Genomic DNA, 18,874 nt, shown 5'->3' with positions numbered 1-18,874 from the left:
GAATTGCCCCTCAGATTTTAAAGAACTGAATAGTCTTTCATAAACTTTGTTCCCATGCTGTGCATCAGCTTTCTACCGTTTCTCAGAGAGGAGTTATAATGGAAAAAGTCCTCATTTTATATGGGGACTGCTGGAAGAAGTGGTGAGGAGAAACGTATATATAGTCGGTCAAAAAGCCCTCTATTATCCTTGGTCTTATACTAAGTTTCTGATTTCTACTTCTTTTCACAGAGGAGTTATAGTGGAAAAAGTCATTATTTTGAAATCGTCAATCAGAGCAAATGACACTCAAATCATCCAATTTTTTTCTCAGTGGAGACAGGAAAAATTCCTGCCTCCACCCAGAATCGAACTGGAGACCTCTCGTTAACTAGACGAGTGCTCTACCAACTGAGCTATTAGAGGCCACATGCTCTGCTTGACTTGCTACACGACCTTTAGCCAATTGCATTTAGTAATTCCATGTCAAAATAGTATATTTTCGAAAGGATAAGGGTGTTTTTTGCAAGGACTCCCAGCGAATATCGTCCTGATTTTCGGCAGTTTTTCATCTTTTATCATTCTTTATCATCCTTTAATCAATAAAATGCGACTAGTCCCATCTGTGGACACCACAAAGACCAACTCCCATACATTTTTGCCCATTGTCCTTTGTGCAGTGAAATATTAAATTTTGATCAGTAGTCTTTAAATTTTTAGAAAAGCTTTTTTTACCCTCCGCCAAAAATTGGACACACATATTTCTGATTTTAATTCAGTTGAGTACCGTAGATGCGAATGACTGCCTCCACCAGCTGTTCCTAAGCTTTTCTTTAATTCTTGCACTTAAAAGGATTATCTTCGGCCATCCTTAAGTTTCCTGAATTTAAAAAAAAAGCTTACGAGTAGCAGGTCGAAAAATTCGTCCGCATCTACGGCACTGATTCAATATTATTTTTTTACATAGGAAAAAAATTCACTGCCCATTTTTGCACAGTGCCATTTTTGAATTGAAATGACTTTGTTAAAGTGGCTTGATTATAGGTGATAGTAAAAATAATTTTATATTAAAGATAAAATGTATTTGTTATTTTTGTTAAAAGTGTTTACAATATATTTTTTTAAACCCCTTCCGAAGCATCTTTGGTTTAACTAAAAACTATACAAGACAAAGCTTTACAGATCTAAATAAATATTCTCAAGCAGAAACGTATAAAACTCTTTTATCTGCTGTTTTTTAAAAAATGTAAAATTATATTACAGCTATGTAAAATAATAAAAATGGAATGTTTATATTATTGTTTTTTTTTACAAACACAATTTTCTTCAATGCTTTTAATTGCACAATATTAAAAAATATTCAAACACGTATTTGCTAGAAAAATTTCTAGTAAATGTGGATCATCTTGATATTTGGCTATTCTATTCCGGATCCAAGTGTCACACTCTTTAACCACATCAGGAGTCATTTCCTGATGAAATGAACCAACTTTCCCCTTTCGGATGAAATTGTAATCCTTATCCTTATTAAATTTTATCTTTTTGTAATAATCATCCAACTCTTCGACGCGATTGATAGATTCATTTTCTGCAAAATATAAAAATAACATAATTTAATTATCGCAGATACAACAATTGATGATTCAAGTGACGGAATAGATATTTGTAATATTTACTAGACATTTTTTCGAGGGAGAGATGATCAGCTAGACTGGTGATTTGTTCATCCGTATAGCACTTTCCGAGGAATTCTGTTGCTCTTCTAATAACATTAGGAAGATTTTTCTTCATTTCCTCGTAAGTGAAGAAAAGAATGTTGTCCTCATTCCTCATGTTCCAGAAATCAATTATATGAGAGTCGTATGGAGCATAAATGGCTAAAATTCGTAACAAACTATTAAGTAAGATAACTTAAAAAAAATATCTTTGAGCAAGAATATACTGGCATCATTGAAGAAAATGTCTAAGAAATCATTAAAACTTCCACGGTAGATTTGAAGGTTTTTATAGTGATGATAATATGAGACTATTACATCTTTTACATTTCTTGCCACATAGATTAACTTTGGCTTCACTGTCCAGATTTTTTTCGGCAATAGTGGAGCAGAAAGGTGACTTTTGATGAAACGAGGTGATGGCATTTGATCCACAAATGAAAAACGATCCCAATCCCAACACTCTTCGTTAACAATAGTTCCATATCTTTAAGAAAACGTCATTTTATAAGATAAAATTGTATTTATGGTGTATCATACTTACTCAAAAAATGGAAATCTTTCATGAAGTTCAGTAGAATTGCCCTTTTCATAGTCCAAGTCATTGCAAATCTGCCATACCATTTCCTGCGTCCAGGTTGTTCCACATTTGGGAAAGGTCACAACCCAGACATCATCCGGTCGCACCTGGAAGTTCTCAATCACTTGGGCACTGGTCCTGTACTTGGCAGGCATGAAGTACGACCTAAGGCACCATTTCTCCGCGATGGAAGTAATGGGACATCGAGTACGGCTAATCCGGATGAAATCACTGATTCCATAATATTCTGCTTTCTTCGATAAAGTTCCGTCACAAAAATCTTCAAAAACTAAAGACATTTTGCTTTCAAGAGGCGCAAGTTTAATCTAAAAGACTCTGAGTTTTACAAAACACTTGAAGTGGAAAATAATTTAAATAGTAATGTTGTCTTCATTTCACTTTACTATCAGCAGGTAAACTAAATACCTTTCTGGCCTTCCACTTAATCTTTTTATACTTCATTAATTAAGACGTATCGCACCGTGGATAGTTTTCGTAATGTTTTGAATTTTCTTTTTCAAATTTTTCGATAGAGAATTTTATATATTTTTTATATCCGACTTTTCAAGAGAATTGTTCAGCCACCTCTAAACTGCTTCTGATCATATGGTCATCGAATAAAAACTTCTTTGTCCTATCACATAGAACATCCTGAGATTAGTGCCAAAGATTTTTTTCTCTTTGGGTCACTCTACTGCGTACTTTCATATTGGTACAAGAATTGCTGATATAAGCGATGGAGAAGTTACGACAATTGTTGATCCGAGCGTCTTAGAGTCTTTACAATCATCATAAGGAGCATTTTCAAGTACCGCCTGTGATAAGAACAGCTTTGTTTCAACAATTAACCTAAAATACGATTGATTTTTTTATCCCCTCGGCCACCTAGGTGGCCACCACCAGATGGCCTAGCTCTAAAAGCTGATTTCGGACCGTGACACTGCCAAAAGGATCTAACATACATACATAACGAAAGTTCCAACTAGTGCATAACATTTAATATTTATTTACAACATACCAAAAATAAATAAATAAATAAATATACTTAAAATAAAAAGCTTGCTCTCCAAAGCCCTGTACCGCCTGATCCCACTGGACCATATGCTTCAGGAACAATCCCTCCACTAGGTACCCCGACAAATCGTTGGAAGCCCGAGCTTCACACATTGGAGATAAAGAACTCGGTTAAGCCGAGAGAAACCCTCCCAACACAAGCCTCCAATTTAGACGACTTAGTCGTAACTGAAGGTACCCAATGGCGCACAATAAAGAAAGCCCCGCTGCATATAGCCACTTTGAGATCTAGCAGTCCAGAACCTCAGAGGCACATCTCACAATTCAATGTTATTTACTTTGATAAAGTAGCTCCAAGAATTTTACTAATATTGTGATTCCTCGGGACGACTGCCAAAAGATTCCTAATATTAGTGAGACCACCACACTCTAGCCTTGAACGCTCCCTACTAGAGGATACTTGGGGACATCTAAAAAGTAATATAGTCTACATCCATATACTGATTTCACACATCTCAAACCTGAGGAATATCAATTATCATCACAATTTCATATCTGGAAAATTTACCACTTGATCTAAACCATGCTTTAACTCCAACTTTAGTGACAGAACCTACCTAGTTCACCCGAATCCCAAATATTATGCCAAACTTGTAAGGAACGCTCAGTTATTCAACAGAAAAAATTCAATTGATAAGTTATTTTTCTTCTTTACGTAAACTTCGGGAGATAACATCATAGGATCAGCCTACACTCTCAATAGCTCTCAAAAGTTCCTTTCTCTGGCACCCTGTGTACTAGTTCTGTAGCATTCTGAAGAGCAGTATTAGCTGACGTTTCCAATCGCTCCCAGTATTGCTTTCTCTGTCTGTTCAATGTGAAGATTGTGGTGCCGTTGATGATTAGGCGACTTCACCAATCTCGCCTCTTCAAAGCCGTGTGGGCCCAACTATTGCAATCGACACAGCTCTTGGATTGTTTTGGAACTTGGTTAGTAGATTCTCGTCCCACAGAAACTGGTTCACCACGCTACCATCTCGTGCCTAACGTATCCAGTAACTGCCAATCTTCTCTCCCGTGGGACGGAAACCACCAGTTCCCTTCTAGGGTAAATGTGTAGCGTCACGACAGGTATACGCCGATCCAATCCGATAGCGATCACACGCTCAGCCGGAAAGTTTCCGATTCACTTGTCGAGAACTGCCGGCAGACTTACTAAACGAGGACACATATTCTTCCGAACGTCTGTTAAACATCCCATCCTAGTGCTGAAGCTCCTTAGCACTGAAAGCGCGCCCTTCTTTTGACCTAGTCGCCACTCCCTCCTAATGACCTTTATGACCGTCGTACCATCTGACGTTTTATAGATGGGGATCCCATATCTGACGAAGGGAGAGCCCTACTGTCCTAGTCCTTACAAAAGACGTCTTCGCGCCCGATAAGAAAGCGGATTCTGCACGAGAGGAAAGCCCTCGCTTCCGAAGATACTAGCACCCACACCCTTACAAGGGCCCTCATTTGTGCTCTTACATTTATATTTTTCAGTGTATAAATGGGAAAGTTTTAAATGAAACCTATGCCTGGTCTCTGCTGCTGGCCTAGTCCCTAATCTCCTCCTCCCTCTCTGAAGGTCATAAAAAGTCCCATTAACAACAATAAATAATAATGTTAGCACAACATCCCACTTAGCCCTCAAAAAAGTGGGATTTCTTGACCTGAAATATTATTTTCCTTATAAAGGGATGGGGTAGTCAGTTCCTGACCCCATGGAATCAAATGCAGTAAAGCTTGCTGGATGCAAATCGAACATCTTCAATCCTGGTGACTTAAAGAAATTTTAACCCAGGACACTTGCACATTAGAATGAGTACTCTAGCACTTGATCCATTTAACCTTTTAATCAAACTCTTTAGCTCACTCAGCAATCATGCTAATCTTAATTTATCCGAACAAAAACTAAAAACATTGTTAAGTTACACTCTTGCAATTGGAGTAAAAATTTCCAAAAGTGCAGGATCTCCTTGATACTTTGCAATTCTCTCCTGGATCCAACTGTCGAAAATTTCAATCCATTTAGCAGGCATTTCTTCCCGGAATGAACCAACTTTACCTTTCCGGATAAAATTGAAATTGTTATTCTTTTCCATATTAAAAACCTTCCGAAATCCCTTCATCTGTTTCTCAAAGTTAACCGCTTCATTTTCTATGAATGAAGATCAAATTATTATAATAAGATATTTCAAAAAATAAAGCATAATTATCCTTACGAGACATTTTTTCGAAGGAGAGATGATCAGCTAGACTGGTGATTTGTTCATCCGTATAGCACTTTCCGAGAAATTCTGCTGTTCTTCTTATAACACTGGGATGATCCTTCTTCATTTCCTCGTAAGTGAGAAAAAGGATGTTATCCTCATTTCTCATGTTCCAGAAATCAATTATGTGAGAATCAAAAGGAGAATAGTTAACTAAAAGAAAAAAGAGTTAAGAGGGTTCATAGAAAAAGATACTGAACGAAAAAGTATGACCCTAACCCAAATCTTTCAGGAAAATGTCCATAAAATCATCCATATTACCGCGGTATCCTCGGATGTTTCTGTAATGATGATAATAAGAGACTGCAGTGTCTTTAGCATTCCTTGCCACATAAATGATCTTTGGCTTTACTGTCCAGATATCTTTTGGCAGAAGTGGTGCCGGTAGATGACTCTTGATTAGACGAGGTGATGGCATTTTCTCCACAACTGGCAAAGTGTCCATCATATTATACTTATCATGGACAATCGCAGCGAATCTACATACAATAATGATAAAGCCAATAAAATCATTCTGACCTTGATGGATGTCTGTTGATAATGTTAAAGATACCCACTCGAAAAATGGAAACCTTTCATTAAGTTCAGTAGAATTGCCCTTTTCATAGTCCAAGTCATTGCAAATCTGCCATACCATTTCCTGCGTCCAGGTTGTTCCACATTTGGGAAAGGTCACAACCCAGACATCATCCGGTCGCACCTGGAAGTTCTCAATCACTTGGGCACTGGTCCTGTACTTGGCAGGCATGAAATACGACCTAAGGCACCATTTCTCCGCGATGGGAATATTGGGACGTCGAGTATGGCTAATCCGGATGAAGTCGCTGGTTCCAAAGTATTCAGTCTTCGAAAATGCTCCTTTCTCAATATTTTCACAAATGATGGGCATTTTTATTGCTTCATATACTCAAGAAAATTGATTCGAATTATTTTATTTTGTAGTAAAAAGTCTTATCCAGCCACTTTATTTTCCAAAAACAGTGAGACAGTCTGATGCAGTTTCACGCATTAACTTAATTTCACTTTTGAAGTGTTTTAAGAGAAACAGATAATAGAAAAAAGTCAGTAAATTAAGTAATAGGAACGATCATGGTGAAGGTACTCGGATCTACTGAGAATTTCACAGTGAAATTTAGTCATCTAAATTATCTCAAAATACATTTTTAAACTAGGGTGAAGTAGGATCTTTTCGCCACGTAAAATAAAGTTAATTAATTCAGAATATTTACTGAAAGAAATATAATTAGGAAAATGCATCATTTTCAGTCATATGTATGCAAAAATTCTCAAGGAGTTTCCTAGATATCGACGATTTAATCAGCAATGGTGCTAACTGCATTTGCTTTGTGTTTTCATTCGTTGCAAACGTGATGTAGCGATGAGTCGTTAACATTCTTTGCAAACACCACGCAGCGATTTGTCGTTTATATTCGCTGCAAACGCCACGTAACGATGTGTCGCTTAGATTCGTTGCAAATGCAACGCAGCGATGAGTCGTTTATGTTAGTTGTAAATGTCACGCAGCGATGTGTCGTTTATATTCACTGCAAACCCTGCAAACGCAATACAGCGATGAATCCTTTATATTCCTTGCAAACGTCACGAAGCGATGTGTCGTTTATATTCACTGCAAACGCCATACAGCGATGAATCTTTTACATTCATTGCAAACGCCATGTAGCGATGTGTCGTTTGTATTCGTTGCAAACGCAACGCAGCGATGTGTCGCCGTTTATATTCCTTGCAAACGCCATGCAGCGATGTGTCGTTTACATCCGTTGCAAATGCAACGCAACGATGTGTTGTTTAGATTCGTTGCAAATGCCACGTAGCGATGTGTCGTTTACGTTCGTTGCAAACGCCGCGCAGCGATGTGTCATTTACATTAATTGCAAGCGACACTTAGCGATGTGTCGATTGCATTCGTTGCAAACGTCACGCAACGATGTGTCGTTTGCATTCGTTGCAAATGGCACGCAGCGATGTGTCGTTTACAATGAATGCAGACAAAGTAAACACAGTTAATACAGTTGCTGATCCCATCGACAAGAATTTTTGCAATTTAATTTATATTTATCTAAATTTAGTCCTTTTTCCTCCCATCCATGCGTCTATCGCCGTCTTGATGTCAATTTCAGCCTTCAGGACCGAACGGTAGGGTGGCGGCATTACTTGTGGCCACTGTCTTTACTTATGGCCTCCCCGCAAAAAACTTTACAATGTTAAAAAATGATTTTAGAAAACCTCAAAATTGAAAACTAATTAATGTGTTTTAATAGCAAATCACATTTTTTCGGTTTTCGGAATCATTTTCTAACAAAAACTGCGAAATGGCCATAAGTAAAGACTGGCCACAAGTAATGCCGCCACCCTATAAATGTCTCTTCGCAACAGAAAAGAATAGGCGGAATTTCAAAATTGATCATTATTAATGTTTAAAGCACTTTCTCTACCCTAATTCAAGATAAGTTCTCGGGGAAGCTCTGGAAAATTCGTTCTAAGATAGCGTTTCCGTCTTTTTGAAATATGAATAAATGTACGTTAAATATAGCTTTTTGAAAAATTAAAGCGGAGTGTCTTCTTGGAGTATTCTTAATCAGGGATTTGAATTCTATCAAATGTATTATGTAAGATCTGTGTGCTAAAAATATGTTGCATTAGTATTAAACCAAATATATCTAAATTTCTTTTCTTAACCATATTCGTAAACTCACTAATACAAGTATTTAGAAAATTGTTTGTTGTTTTTTTGTGTGTAGAAACTGTCTCTTATCAACATTCTCTGAATTACATCCAATATAAAAACATAACACATATACATACAGCGTATGAATGTAATTTTGGAAAATTATACTCAGTATATATAAAATAAACACCATATTTGATAAACAATCAGTGTAACTTTGGAAGTTGCTTGGTCTAATTCGATGGTCTGAGTGCTACAGATTTTTAAGGAAAAAACCGACAAATCTCAATCTTGGAAATTGATTCAAAAATGCCAATTGTCTGGAAAAAATTTTGTGATGAAGAGAAAGAAGTTGAGAAAGTGAAATATGCGGGAATGGATGAGTTTATCATTGTGAAAAATACTTCTTATCCGGATATTCCACAAGCATCTCTGTGGCAAGATCAAGAGTTCTTTCTTCCCATTTTGTTCCGGGATACCATTGAGACATTATACAATTTCGATGTACGTCCTGATGACGTTTGGGTGGTGACATTTCCAAAATCAGGAACAACATGGGTTCAGGAAATGGTTTGGCAGATTTGCAACGATTTGGATTATGAACGATCCAAGAAAGAAAACCTAATGGAGAGAGTTCCTTACTTTGAGTAAGTATCAATAGGGATCCTTTTAAACAGGTCCATTTCGAAATAATACAGTACTGTAAGATGAATCTCGGAATTGTACATCTGACGGAATTATGCGCACACAGATAAAAGATTATAATAAAAAAAAGGGACAGATAATCCTAACCGGCTTATGTAGGTGAGATTCTTAACGTGAGCTAACTCGGAGTGCATGCAAATTCGATTTGGAGCTGAAGTTGGGAGACGCCATTCAGTTATCTTGAATCAAATTCGTGAAATTATACAAATTTTGTATTTAAACCAAAATATCAAGGTTTTGGATGAACTGACAGAAAAGTGTTATATGGGTGAAATGTAGACCAGAATGTTCTCTATAATTTTCCCATAGAACTTGAACTCATCGATACTCAGATGCCAAGATAAGCGAGGTTTTTTGTTTCTTAACTCGTTTTTTCATCCAGAGTGCCCCAAGTAGTGATTTGTTGAACTTCAACTATATCAAAGAATTGTTGTCTTTTGTGGGACTTTCCATTTAAAACCCTATTTTAAGTGTCTTGGTGGAGTAGAGGCATCAAATTGGCATCTGAGTGATTTCAAAGCGTTATTATTGGAAAAATCAATTTTTTCACACTTAAACGGCAAAATCGGAGTGATAGCGTAGTCTGAGTGGAAAATGATGTATGGACGAAATGTAGAGACAAATATGCTCTACAATTATGTCGAAGTAATCATCAAAATCGGTTCAGCGACAGTCGAGATAATTGAGCTTATGTGATATTGAAATTGGTTTTTCGACTGTGGCGCCCCTGGTGTTGGTCCCACGAAGTTCAAATATTCTAGAAAGTTGTAGCATTTGGTGAGATCTTTCGTTTAAGCCCTCATTCGTCAAAATCGGTCACATAGAACCGGAGATATGATTTTTTGAATTTCCTGAAATTTGACCCCTCATATCTCCGGTTCTGTTTTAACCACAGCGCACATACGCACCATTTTGGAAACGTCCTAGACTGGACTACAGAATACTAAAATTTCATTAACTTGCACAATGCCGTTTTTGAGAAAAGTGACTTTGAATTTCGATGAATTTTGACGCTATCACAGCGCCACCTGTGGTGACTTTTTGAACTTCCATCTGAAAGTGCTCATCGAGACGAAACCAAAAAGGTAAAATTTAGGTAGCTATGTTAGTTAAAACCGGAGATAGAGGCCGGTCAATGTTCGAACTTTGACCCCTTATAGCTCGGGTCAGGGGTTTTAGATCGACTTAAGGTTTTTTTTGTTTGATAGGTATAATAAACGGCTACAACATACTAAAATTTCAACCCGATGCACAATGGAATTTTTGAGTTATTTAACTTATAAGATTTAAAAATTTTCTTTTTAATAATAGCGCCCCTAGCGGTGGTTTTATGAACTTGCGATGTTAGAAGGGGAAGTGGCATTTCACGAGAGCTTTCCAAAAAGCCCTCATTTTTTAAAATCTGACAATTAGAACCGGAGTTATGGCCATTTTAAGAAATTTTTTTTGGACCCTTATAGCTCAGGTCAGGGGGGTCGGGGGACCTTAAGTTTGATATTGATGGAAAGCTCTAAGGCCCAGCTATAACATACTAAAATTTGAGCCCGCTCGATGCCATAGGGGCGGAGCTATTGAGAAAACAAAAAAGGGGGGTCTTCAAAATGGCGGAAGGAGGGGTGGGGGGTGGGGGGTCAATGCACCAAGTTGCAATTTTCACCCGATATATAACCTTTGCCGAAAACCGCAAGTCGATATCTTTTTTAGTTTAGGAGCTATTAAGCTCCAAAGAGCGGCCGGACGGCCGGCCGGCCGGGAACGTAACTTAGCCCCCCATATATTCGTGATCAGGAAGTGGCGAAACACATTTTGGCCAAGTTTGAGGTCGATCGGACGACATGAAATTTTGTTAGGATTATAGTAGGTGAGATTGTTAAGTATCTCACCTAATTAATAGACCTATTATAAATTTACGTCATAGCGATCATCTTGTGATGAAAGACGCTTTTTTAATAGCTTTCTATTTTCATAACAAAATTGCAAGGTAAATTCTCTTATGAAATTTTTTTTAAAAAAATGATGGAACAAATAATGAAATAGTTAAGACATTACTTACTTAATTAGGTGGCTGCAACGTACTTTTAAGGGACCGGCCTCTCGCACTAACCTCCAGTCCTGGGGACTTTCCATTAGTTCGCTCCAGAAACGTAGCATAGGTTGCTGTCGAGTCCGTCCTATCGGAGGCTTCTTGCGAGTTTTCTTAACAATCCTGTTTTTACTGAGATTGATTGTTAGGCGCTTGTCCAACCCTCTCCAGAAGGACCAGATCCCTTGTTCTTATTCGTGAGTTCCCACAGGGGTTGGTTACCCAATATTCTATCACTCACCTGAGTGTACCGGGGCCTACCAGGCATATCTAGCCCGTATATATACTGGGATATTCTTTGTTAATTAATTTTACTCTACAACAAAACAAAACAATTGCTTTGACAAATTGCGCCAAATTTCGGACATGCTTTCATTTTCAAGTGTGTTGTTTGAAAATTTAGGAGATATTGTTGATAATATTTGTTTTCTCTATAATTCTTCTTAATATATTTAAAATTAAATAAAAATATAGGAATGGCCTTGTGTACAATTTCAAACACCAAGTGTCTTGTTTCTTGCCTTTCCGGAACTTTAACCACCTTTCCAATGATTTTTCTACAGCATCTCGTTCGTAAAGGCGATGCAAATTTTGTGTCTTTGATACTCTAAACCTCTAGAAATTATAAAAGCTAAAAATTATGGATTTTTGAAAAACAAAAGACGTGTCCGATAATTGAAAACTGTCCGAAATTTGACACAGGTTCCATAGAACTTTCTAGATGTGATTTTATGCGCCAAAAGGTAGGCAAACTCAAACTAGGTAAATATTCAGTAAACAATTTTTATTTCCAAGAACAGAGTTTCGATTTAAAGTGCCTATGTTTAAAGGACCCTCAAAAAGGATAAGTATTTCATAGAGTTTCTCTCTTTCTCTGTAGGGTCAATAATATCTTTCCTAAATATGTGAATTTTCCGCATATTCCGACTGAACTGCAAGAAATGAAGTCTCGTCGATTTATCAAGAGTCATCTGCCAGCCCCATTGCTGCCTAAACAGATCTGGACAGTTAAGCCTAGAATCATCTACGTGGCCAGAAATGTCAAAGACGTAGCCATTTCTTTCTACCATTACTACAAAAATGTGCAACACTATCACGGAAATTGGGAAAATTTCTTTGATATCTTCATGAAGAATAGAGTATTTTTTGCTCCATACCATACTCATGTCTACAATTTTTGGCGCATGAGAAATGAGGAAAATATCCTGTTCCTCACATACGAGGAAATGAAGAAGGATCATCCCAGTGTTATTAGGAAAACTGCACAGTTTCTGGGAAAATCTTTCAGTGAAGATCAAGTTAATGAGCTTGCAGACTTTTTATCTTTTTCAAAGTTCTCCAGTAAGTCAAATGAGAAAAAATAATAGATCGTGTTAAATAACTTCTTAGTACCCAGAAAATTGAAACAATATTTTTTTTTCCAGAAATTCCTACGCTGAACCAAGATGAATCTGTTACCAGAATTCTAAAGGAACTTCGGAAGACATTACCTGACAAAGATTATCATTTTGTGAGAAAGGGAGAAGTTGGATCCTACAAGGTAGAAATGCCAAAGGAAGTGATTGAGGAGTTTAATAGGTGGACTCTGAAGGAAACTGAAAAGGCAAAAATGGATCCAGACATTAATCGAGTCTTCTATAACGTCTAATTAAAAAATAATGAGACAGGATTGGAACTGTAATAAGATAAAGGAAAACATTCTATGTTTTGGGAAGTTATCAGTGTCGCTTGTTGAGGCAAAGGAAAATATTCTATGTTTTTGGAAATCATTCGGGAAATTTTCTGTGTTTTGAGAAATTATTATTTTCACCCTGTGGGGCAAAAGCAAATTTCCTGGGCAAAGGCAAATTTTCTATGTTTTGGGAAATTATTAGTTCTGTCCTGTGGGGTAAAGGGAAATTTTCTATGTTTTGGGAATTTATGAAATTCGCTCTTTGGGACAAAGGAAAATTTTCTATGTTTTGGGAAGTTATCAGTGTCGCTTGTTGAGGCAAAAGAAAATATTCTATGTTTTCGGAAATTATTCGGGAAGTTTTCTGTGTTTTGGGAAATTATTAGTTTCACCCTGTGGGGCAAAAACAAATTTCCTGGGCAAAGGGAAATTTTCTATGTTTTGGGAAATTATTAGTTCTGTGCTTTGGGGCAAAGGGAAATTTTCTGTGTTTCGAGAATTTATAAATTTCGCTCTTTGGAGCAAAGGGAAATTTTCTATGTTTTGGGAAGTAATCTGTGTCGTTTGTTGAGGCAAAGGAAAATATTCTATGTTTTTGGAAATTATTCGGGAAATTTTCTGTGTTTTGAGAAATTATTAGTTTCACCCTGTGGGGCAAAAGCAAATTTCCTGGGCAAAGGCAAATTTTCTATGTTTTGGGAAATTATTAGTTCTGCCCTTTGGGACAAAGGGAAATTTTCTGTGTTTTGAGAATTTATAAATTTCGTTCTTTGGGGCAAAGGAAAATTTTCTATGTTTTGGGAAGGTATCAGTGTCGCTTGTTGAGGCAAAGGGAAATATTCTATGTTTTCGGAAATTATTCGGGATATTTTCTGTGTTTTGAACAATTATTAGTTTCACCCTGGGGCAAAAGCAATTTCCTGGGCAAAGGGAAATTTTTGGAAAGTAATAAAATATACTTGTACCATTTGTGTCGTTTTTGGTTTTTTTACTTACCATTTTTGATTTTTTTACTTACCAAATTTCTCTTTTTTACTTCCCAGTTTTGAAGTTTTACTTACCAAGTGAATTTTTCACTTAGGGGAAGGTTTTGAAGGTTCGTATTAAAAAAGGAGTCCAAGATTTAATATTTTTTACTGAATGCCACACACACCGAATCAATTATATCACTTTATCAAAAAAATCTCTTACTAATTGGGTTCATAATTCTGCCTCACAAAATTCCTGAATGTCCTTGGATTTTTTGGACAGGAAAATGAAAATGTTGCGGCATTTTTTACGAAGGTGCCATGGTTAACTCAGCTTTGTACCACTTTTTCCCACCTCTGTAGGCCTCAATTTCCCCGAAAACATTACACCGGACACAAAAATTTGGGCATCACTAATTAGATGGAACTTTCATCTACTTGTTTTTACCATTTGTAGGAGGTATCACGCATTAAAAAGCAATTTCAAGCTATTTTTCTAACACATGGTTTTTGACACTCGGAAAACCATTTTTTCCCTGCATTCTGACAGTCAGTTAAGAACTTGGTTAGGTATGATACTCTCATAATCACACCTACTGTAATCTTTGCTTTTTCTCTAACGTCACGAATCTGTCTTACAGAACATTTTTTGAACATCAGTGATTCTTAGAATTACCAATGATTAATTTAAAGTAAAATGTGAAAAATTCCGCTTGAAAACAAAACAAATTGGATGAAAAATTCTCAAAAAGCACCGCATGGGCAATGAAAGAATCACACCTACCATAAGCAGATTCAGGTTTAATGTTTAATTTGACAAAAGTGAAATAAAAATATCTGATGAAGTCTCATTTTGATGGGGAAGTGAGTGTTTTCCTTCGAGATTTTAATGAAAATTGTTTAATATCCCAATTTTCTTGTGAATTTATTCAGTGGAATATCTGATGAGTCAAATATCCCGAGCGGCATGCACAGTGTGACCTAAAACAGTGAGGGAATTCTCAAATTCGGTGGTCAGTAATTTTGACAGATGTTTTTACGAATCTGCAAAATTCAATAGGTGTGGAAACCGGTGAGCGTCGGGTAAAAAGAAGCAAAGAAAATTCTCAAATTCTTCCCAAAGCTTTCGGCTCGGACTCCACGCCTTCCTCAGTGGCTGGGGCGGGAAAGACCACTACAGTAGAGTCTCGCTATAGTCCATATTTGGTTTCAAATTTGACACTTGGGTCGCACTATAGTCCATGTAATTTTTTAAAATTATCAACGATTTTTAGTATTGAAATTGCTCGACGGCTTCCACTTTCTTTGCGATTGTGGTACTTGTCCTTGCTCTCTTCATTGTGGATCACAATTATCACAACTACTTAATAAAGTTTGCCAAAAATATTAAAATAGTTATGCATGTCGCATACTAAAAAACATAACCTAACTTAAAATCAGTGTTTTGAAATCAACGGTCGATAAATTGTGGACTATAGAGCGATGACCTATAGCGAGACTCTACTGTATTTATTCATCAAATCATTTTACAATTATTTAACTACTTACTAAAATTTTTAGTCTTTTCTTGCTTTGTCAAAGGGTCTTTTTTGTTCACAGGGTATGGGATTTGGGGCACTGCACTTAATTTTCTACTTATTTTTGAAATTTTAGCAATTTTTCTCTCTTTTTGTGTGTCTTTCTTAATATTTCTTTGTGAGAATTCAGAAAAAAATTCAATTTTCCTGAGCTCCAAGGGTGGTAATTTTTATGAATTTTTCTCCACCCACAAAAACGACCCCCTTCAAGCAAAATATTTTCACGGTAAATATTAACCCTAATAAACCCTCTATAACTTGGAATATTTGCTGTTTCGAAAAGACACTTGCAGTGTTCAAAAATGCACAAAATATTACACATCAGAATTACGATTTTAGGCCCATTTTTTATTTTTGCCTTTTGGACCCAGGAAAAAACCACCCACATTTTTGGACCCACCAAAAATGTTTTAGCCATAAAATTTAAGATAAATTTTCATCTAAGAAAAAGTAAAATTTAAATAAATTCATCACAATTTAATAAATATCAAAAAATATCTCTCAGAATTAATTTCTTGCGTGCTTAACAAAAGAAAAGCCTAAAGCGCATTAAATGAGATATGAGATATACTTTGTGGAATATGTTTTCTTCTGAGAGAAACACCTAAACTTCATTACACCCCTTAATACCTCCGGCAATTACCATTTATGTGGCTGGTGGAAAAATCTGTGGAATCTTAAGATTTCATCCTCTCGCGAAGACATGAAACACAATAAAATTGACGAGCACAATCATTGGAGTACAATCTTTGGAGAAATAGGTGATTTATTGGGTCGTAAAGATCTTGAGAAGCGCATAAATTGTACGGAAATATTCCACCAGGATATTCGCTGTGCTTTTCCACAGTGAAAAGCTATAAATTGTGTTGTGGTGTCACAAGTGAGTGGATTACCTCAAATGGTTGGTATTTAAATACGAGTTCCTGGTAGATAATTAATTTCCTGTCCGCCCATGACGGTATCTTAGAGACGCCCAAATTAGCGCAAATCGCGAGTAAAGGAGTTCAAGAAGAAGGACGAATCCTGACAGTAACCATCCACCTATCAGGATAGGTAGAGATTTCTCTATATTCTTGAAAGTTACCAAACCTTTCTTCTTTATAGCTTCGTATGTCTTCCGATCAGCAGCATTCATTCTAACACGAAGCTTATGGAAATCAATGGTAACCCAGTAAATCATAAAGCCACCTTCATAAGATCTTCTGAGGATGGTATTGAAGTGATCAATGTAGGGAGAATTTCGAGGGAAAGGGTACATAGCTGGTGCATAGACAAGACATTCCTTCATCAAATGGTGAATTCTGTTTCCTTGAGAATCCTTGTTGGCCATAGAATTGATGAAATTCTGTCCCAAGAATGAATTCATGCAGTAAACCATCCTCCAGATATTCGAATTTTCTTTTAATTTCAAGGGATTGAGGTTAGTTTCCTGCAAAATATCCATTTATCATGCTTTTAAAATAAACTTTAAAGACAATTTTCTTGTCGTTCCTTACCGTTAATCGATCTACTAAGTCCTCTGGTAAGTCAGTGTCGGCTTTTTTGAAAAAACTAACTACATCGGATTGGAGCATAATGGGGATGTTTACGTTTTTCAACTCCTGCAGTGTATCAATTTGAGCAGGATAAGTGGGCTCCACAATTCTGGCAATTATGAGTGATTGAATGGCAGTAATAATGAAGAAGGACGTTACTATAACAGCACCTACAAAGATCCTTTCCACCGATGAGGGAATTCGCCGTGGGATGGATGACAGGAATGCTGAGCGGGATAAAAGGCTTAAGGACAAAAGAAAAGACATTCTTGGCTGACGAGTCCGCGACCATAGAAACGCCATTGAAAACATGAAGACACCATAGATAAGGATGATCTTCCTGGTAAAATATACCATCAGATGAATAAAATTAGGATCCTCAGATTGATACGGTACCATGCAGCATATCTTGTGCACAGACAAAGACGTTGACCAAGAGATGAATTGATATTTAAGGAGTTTAGGAAATATTAGTTGCAATTTTAGGTTGAAATCTACATCTCTTAGAATGCTAATCTCATTCCATTCCAGAATAGGAGTGTTCCGTTTAACTTCGTACGTAGCGTTCAAGCGCTCCGCTATGATGTCGAGAAGATGACGTGTAAACCCTATTAATTTTCCACCGACAACATCGGTTGACACAACTCGGAGACGATATCCCATCAGATTTTTAGTTTTTAGTGGAAAAATGTCACTTAGGTTTGCAGAGGCGCCACTGAAAGTATCACTCTGAAAGATAAGTTTTGTTATAGTAAGATAAGTGTTTGTTAACTAGTCCCAGGCGAGTGGCATCCAAAGTTGAAGCCAATTTCTTACTTTCACTTCACATACAAATGCGTATGGGAATTTTTCTGCACTCGTGATCGTTATGCTAAATATTTAAAAAGTGAGAAATTTTTCCGTATTATAAGATACTTTTCCGTATGGAGGGATAAATATACTAAACTTTTGTTTAAATATTTTTTTTTCCTTGGAACACTGCGAGCTGAGTCCGAGATCAATTTAGGAATTGGCTTCAAATAGCTCCATATAAAAAGGCCAACTTGCCAGACGCTTGTTTGTTAAGTTTGTCAAAAGCATGTTGTTCCCTAGCTTGACAAAACGCTTTTTTTTCATATTTTATTTGGAAAAACATCCTTTTGAGAAAATTTTAATAAGATCTAGTTGACCGGAGATTTAACAAAACTCTTCCATATTCTGTGTAGAAGAATATCCTTTTGACAAACTTTTCTTGTTAATTTGACAAAACTTTTCTTCAGATTATTACTCTGAAAAAAATATCTTGTTAAATCGACAAATGGATTTTGATCAAATTTTGTTAAAAGGATGTTGTTTACCCTTATGACAAATTTTTTCCCTACATTTTATACGGAAAAGACACTCTTTTAACAAACTTAACAAAATCTTGTTGGCCGCCGATTTGACGAAACTTTTTCATATTCTGTATAGAAGAACATCCTTTTGACAAACTTTTCTTGTTTTTGACAAGACATTTTTTTTTCAGAGTAGGGTAAAGTGGTACAAGTTGGACAGTGGTACAAGTTGGACAATGGTACAATTTGGACAGGGCTTTTTGTCTTAATAAATTTAGTACTTCATTTTCATTTGTATATTTTTAATGCTTTAGTTTTATAATTTGGTTCCTTGTGCTTAAAAACAAATTTTTCATTGTATTTATCAAGAAAAAAAGCCATTTGCAACTTGTACCGGCGAATTGTCCAACTTGTAACACTAATTCCAAATTATATCACTTTACCCTACACAGAAAAAAAAAATTTGTAAAATTGTTCATAAACTGCTATTGAATTCCTATTGGGGACTTATGAAATGCTCGTAAATGATATAGCCCACAAACAAGTTCGTAAAAGTAGGTAATTTTTTCACAAACATTGTACGTGATACGATAACTTGACGAGCATTTTTTTTGCACGATTACAAACACTTGTTCGTAAACGTTCATAAACACTGAAAAATGTTCGCAAAATTCCTATCATTTGTTCGTAATTTTTTGCAAGACAAACAAAAATATACGAATAAATGTTTGT

General features: G+C 36.4%; 3 protein-coding genes across 4 annotated transcripts; 1 reads left to right on the top strand and 2 right to left on the bottom strand.

The window, feature by feature from the left end:
- Nucleotides 1-1,328: 1,328 nt before the first annotated feature.
- Nucleotides 1,329-2,489, bottom strand: LOC129805061 (luciferin sulfotransferase-like). Its single transcript, XM_055852881.1, has 3 exons — nt 2,239-2,489; nt 1,656-1,873; nt 1,329-1,567 (listed from the first exon to the last, which is right to left on the bottom strand). Exons 1-3 carry the CDS (start codon nt 2,427-2,429, stop codon nt 1,329-1,331), a joined length of 648 nt encoding a protein of 215 aa, XP_055708856.1. The 5' UTR covers nt 2,430-2,489.
- A 2,772-nt stretch (nt 2,490-5,261) lies between these two features.
- Nucleotides 5,262-6,526, bottom strand: LOC129805058 (luciferin sulfotransferase-like). The gene is made up of 4 exons (XM_055852871.1): nt 6,161-6,526; nt 5,823-6,082; nt 5,556-5,756; nt 5,262-5,491 (listed from the first exon to the last, which is right to left on the bottom strand). The coding sequence occupies exons 1-4, from the start codon at nt 6,490-6,492 to the stop codon at nt 5,262-5,264; spliced, it is 1,023 nt and encodes a 340-aa protein (XP_055708846.1). The 5' UTR covers nt 6,493-6,526.
- Nucleotides 6,527-8,493: 1,967 nt separating this feature from the next.
- On the top strand, nt 8,494-13,718 carry LOC129803717 (luciferin sulfotransferase-like). Of its 2 annotated transcripts, XR_008751892.1 has the most exons (4): nt 8,494-8,936; nt 11,958-12,418; nt 12,502-13,428; nt 13,680-13,718. XR_008751892.1 is itself a non-coding variant. In XM_055850471.1 (3 exons), the coding sequence occupies exons 1-3, from the start codon at nt 8,599-8,601 to the stop codon at nt 12,723-12,725; spliced, it is 1,023 nt and encodes a 340-aa protein (XP_055706446.1). In that variant the 5' UTR covers nt 8,494-8,598; the 3' UTR covers nt 12,726-13,718. The 2 variants fall into 2 exon arrangements, 1 of the variants encoding a protein (XP_055706446.1); XM_055850471.1 differs by having other exon boundaries at nt 12,502-13,718.
- Nucleotides 13,719-18,874: the final 5,156 nt, after the last annotated feature.

Source organism: Phlebotomus papatasi, chromosome 2, assembly GCF_024763615.1.
Source record: "Phlebotomus papatasi isolate M1 chromosome 2, Ppap_2.1, whole genome shotgun sequence".
Taxonomy (NCBI): domain Eukaryota; kingdom Metazoa; phylum Arthropoda; class Insecta; order Diptera; family Psychodidae; genus Phlebotomus; species Phlebotomus papatasi.
Note: the sequence above shows the minus strand (reverse complement) of the source record. Positions and strands in the feature narration are given on the sequence as shown.

What these genes read in the sequence shown, in the direction of transcription:
- LOC129803717 (XM_055850471.1), top strand. Translation starts at nt 8,599, where the DNA reads ATGCCAATTGTCTGGAAAAAATTTTGTGATGAAGAGAAAGAAGTTGAG. An exon ending in GAGAGAGTTCCTTACTTTGA is followed by an intron (nt 8,937 to 11,957) that starts GTAAGTATCAAT and finishes CTTTCTCTGTAG; the next exon opens with GGTCAATAATATCTTTCCTA. An exon ending in ATCTTTTTCAAAGTTCTCCA is followed by an intron (nt 12,419 to 12,501) that starts GTAAGTCAAATG and finishes TTTTTTTTCCAG; the next exon opens with AAATTCCTACGCTGAACCAA.
- LOC129805058 (XM_055852871.1), bottom strand. Translation starts at nt 6,492, where the DNA reads ATGCCCATCATTTGTGAAAATATTGAGAAAGGAGCATTTTCGAAGACT. An exon ending in GAAAGGTTTCCATTTTTCGA is followed by an intron (nt 6,083 to 6,160) that starts GTGGGTATCTTT and finishes TATTGTATGTAG; the next exon opens with ATTCGCTGCGATTGTCCATG. An exon ending in CTCCTTCGAAAAAATGTCTC is followed by an intron (nt 5,492 to 5,555) that starts GTAAGGATAATT and finishes CTTCATTCATAG; the next exon opens with AAAATGAAGCGGTTAACTTT.
- LOC129805061 (XM_055852881.1), bottom strand. Translation starts at nt 2,429, where the DNA reads ATGCCTGCCAAGTACAGGACCAGTGCCCAAGTGATTGAGAACTTCCAG. An exon ending in GAAAGATTTCCATTTTTTGA is followed by an intron (nt 1,874 to 2,238) that starts GTAAGTATGATA and finishes CTTACTTAATAG; the next exon opens with TTTGTTACGAATTTTAGCCA. An exon ending in CTCCCTCGAAAAAATGTCTA is followed by an intron (nt 1,568 to 1,655) that starts GTAAATATTACA and finishes TATATTTTGCAG; the next exon opens with AAAATGAATCTATCAATCGC.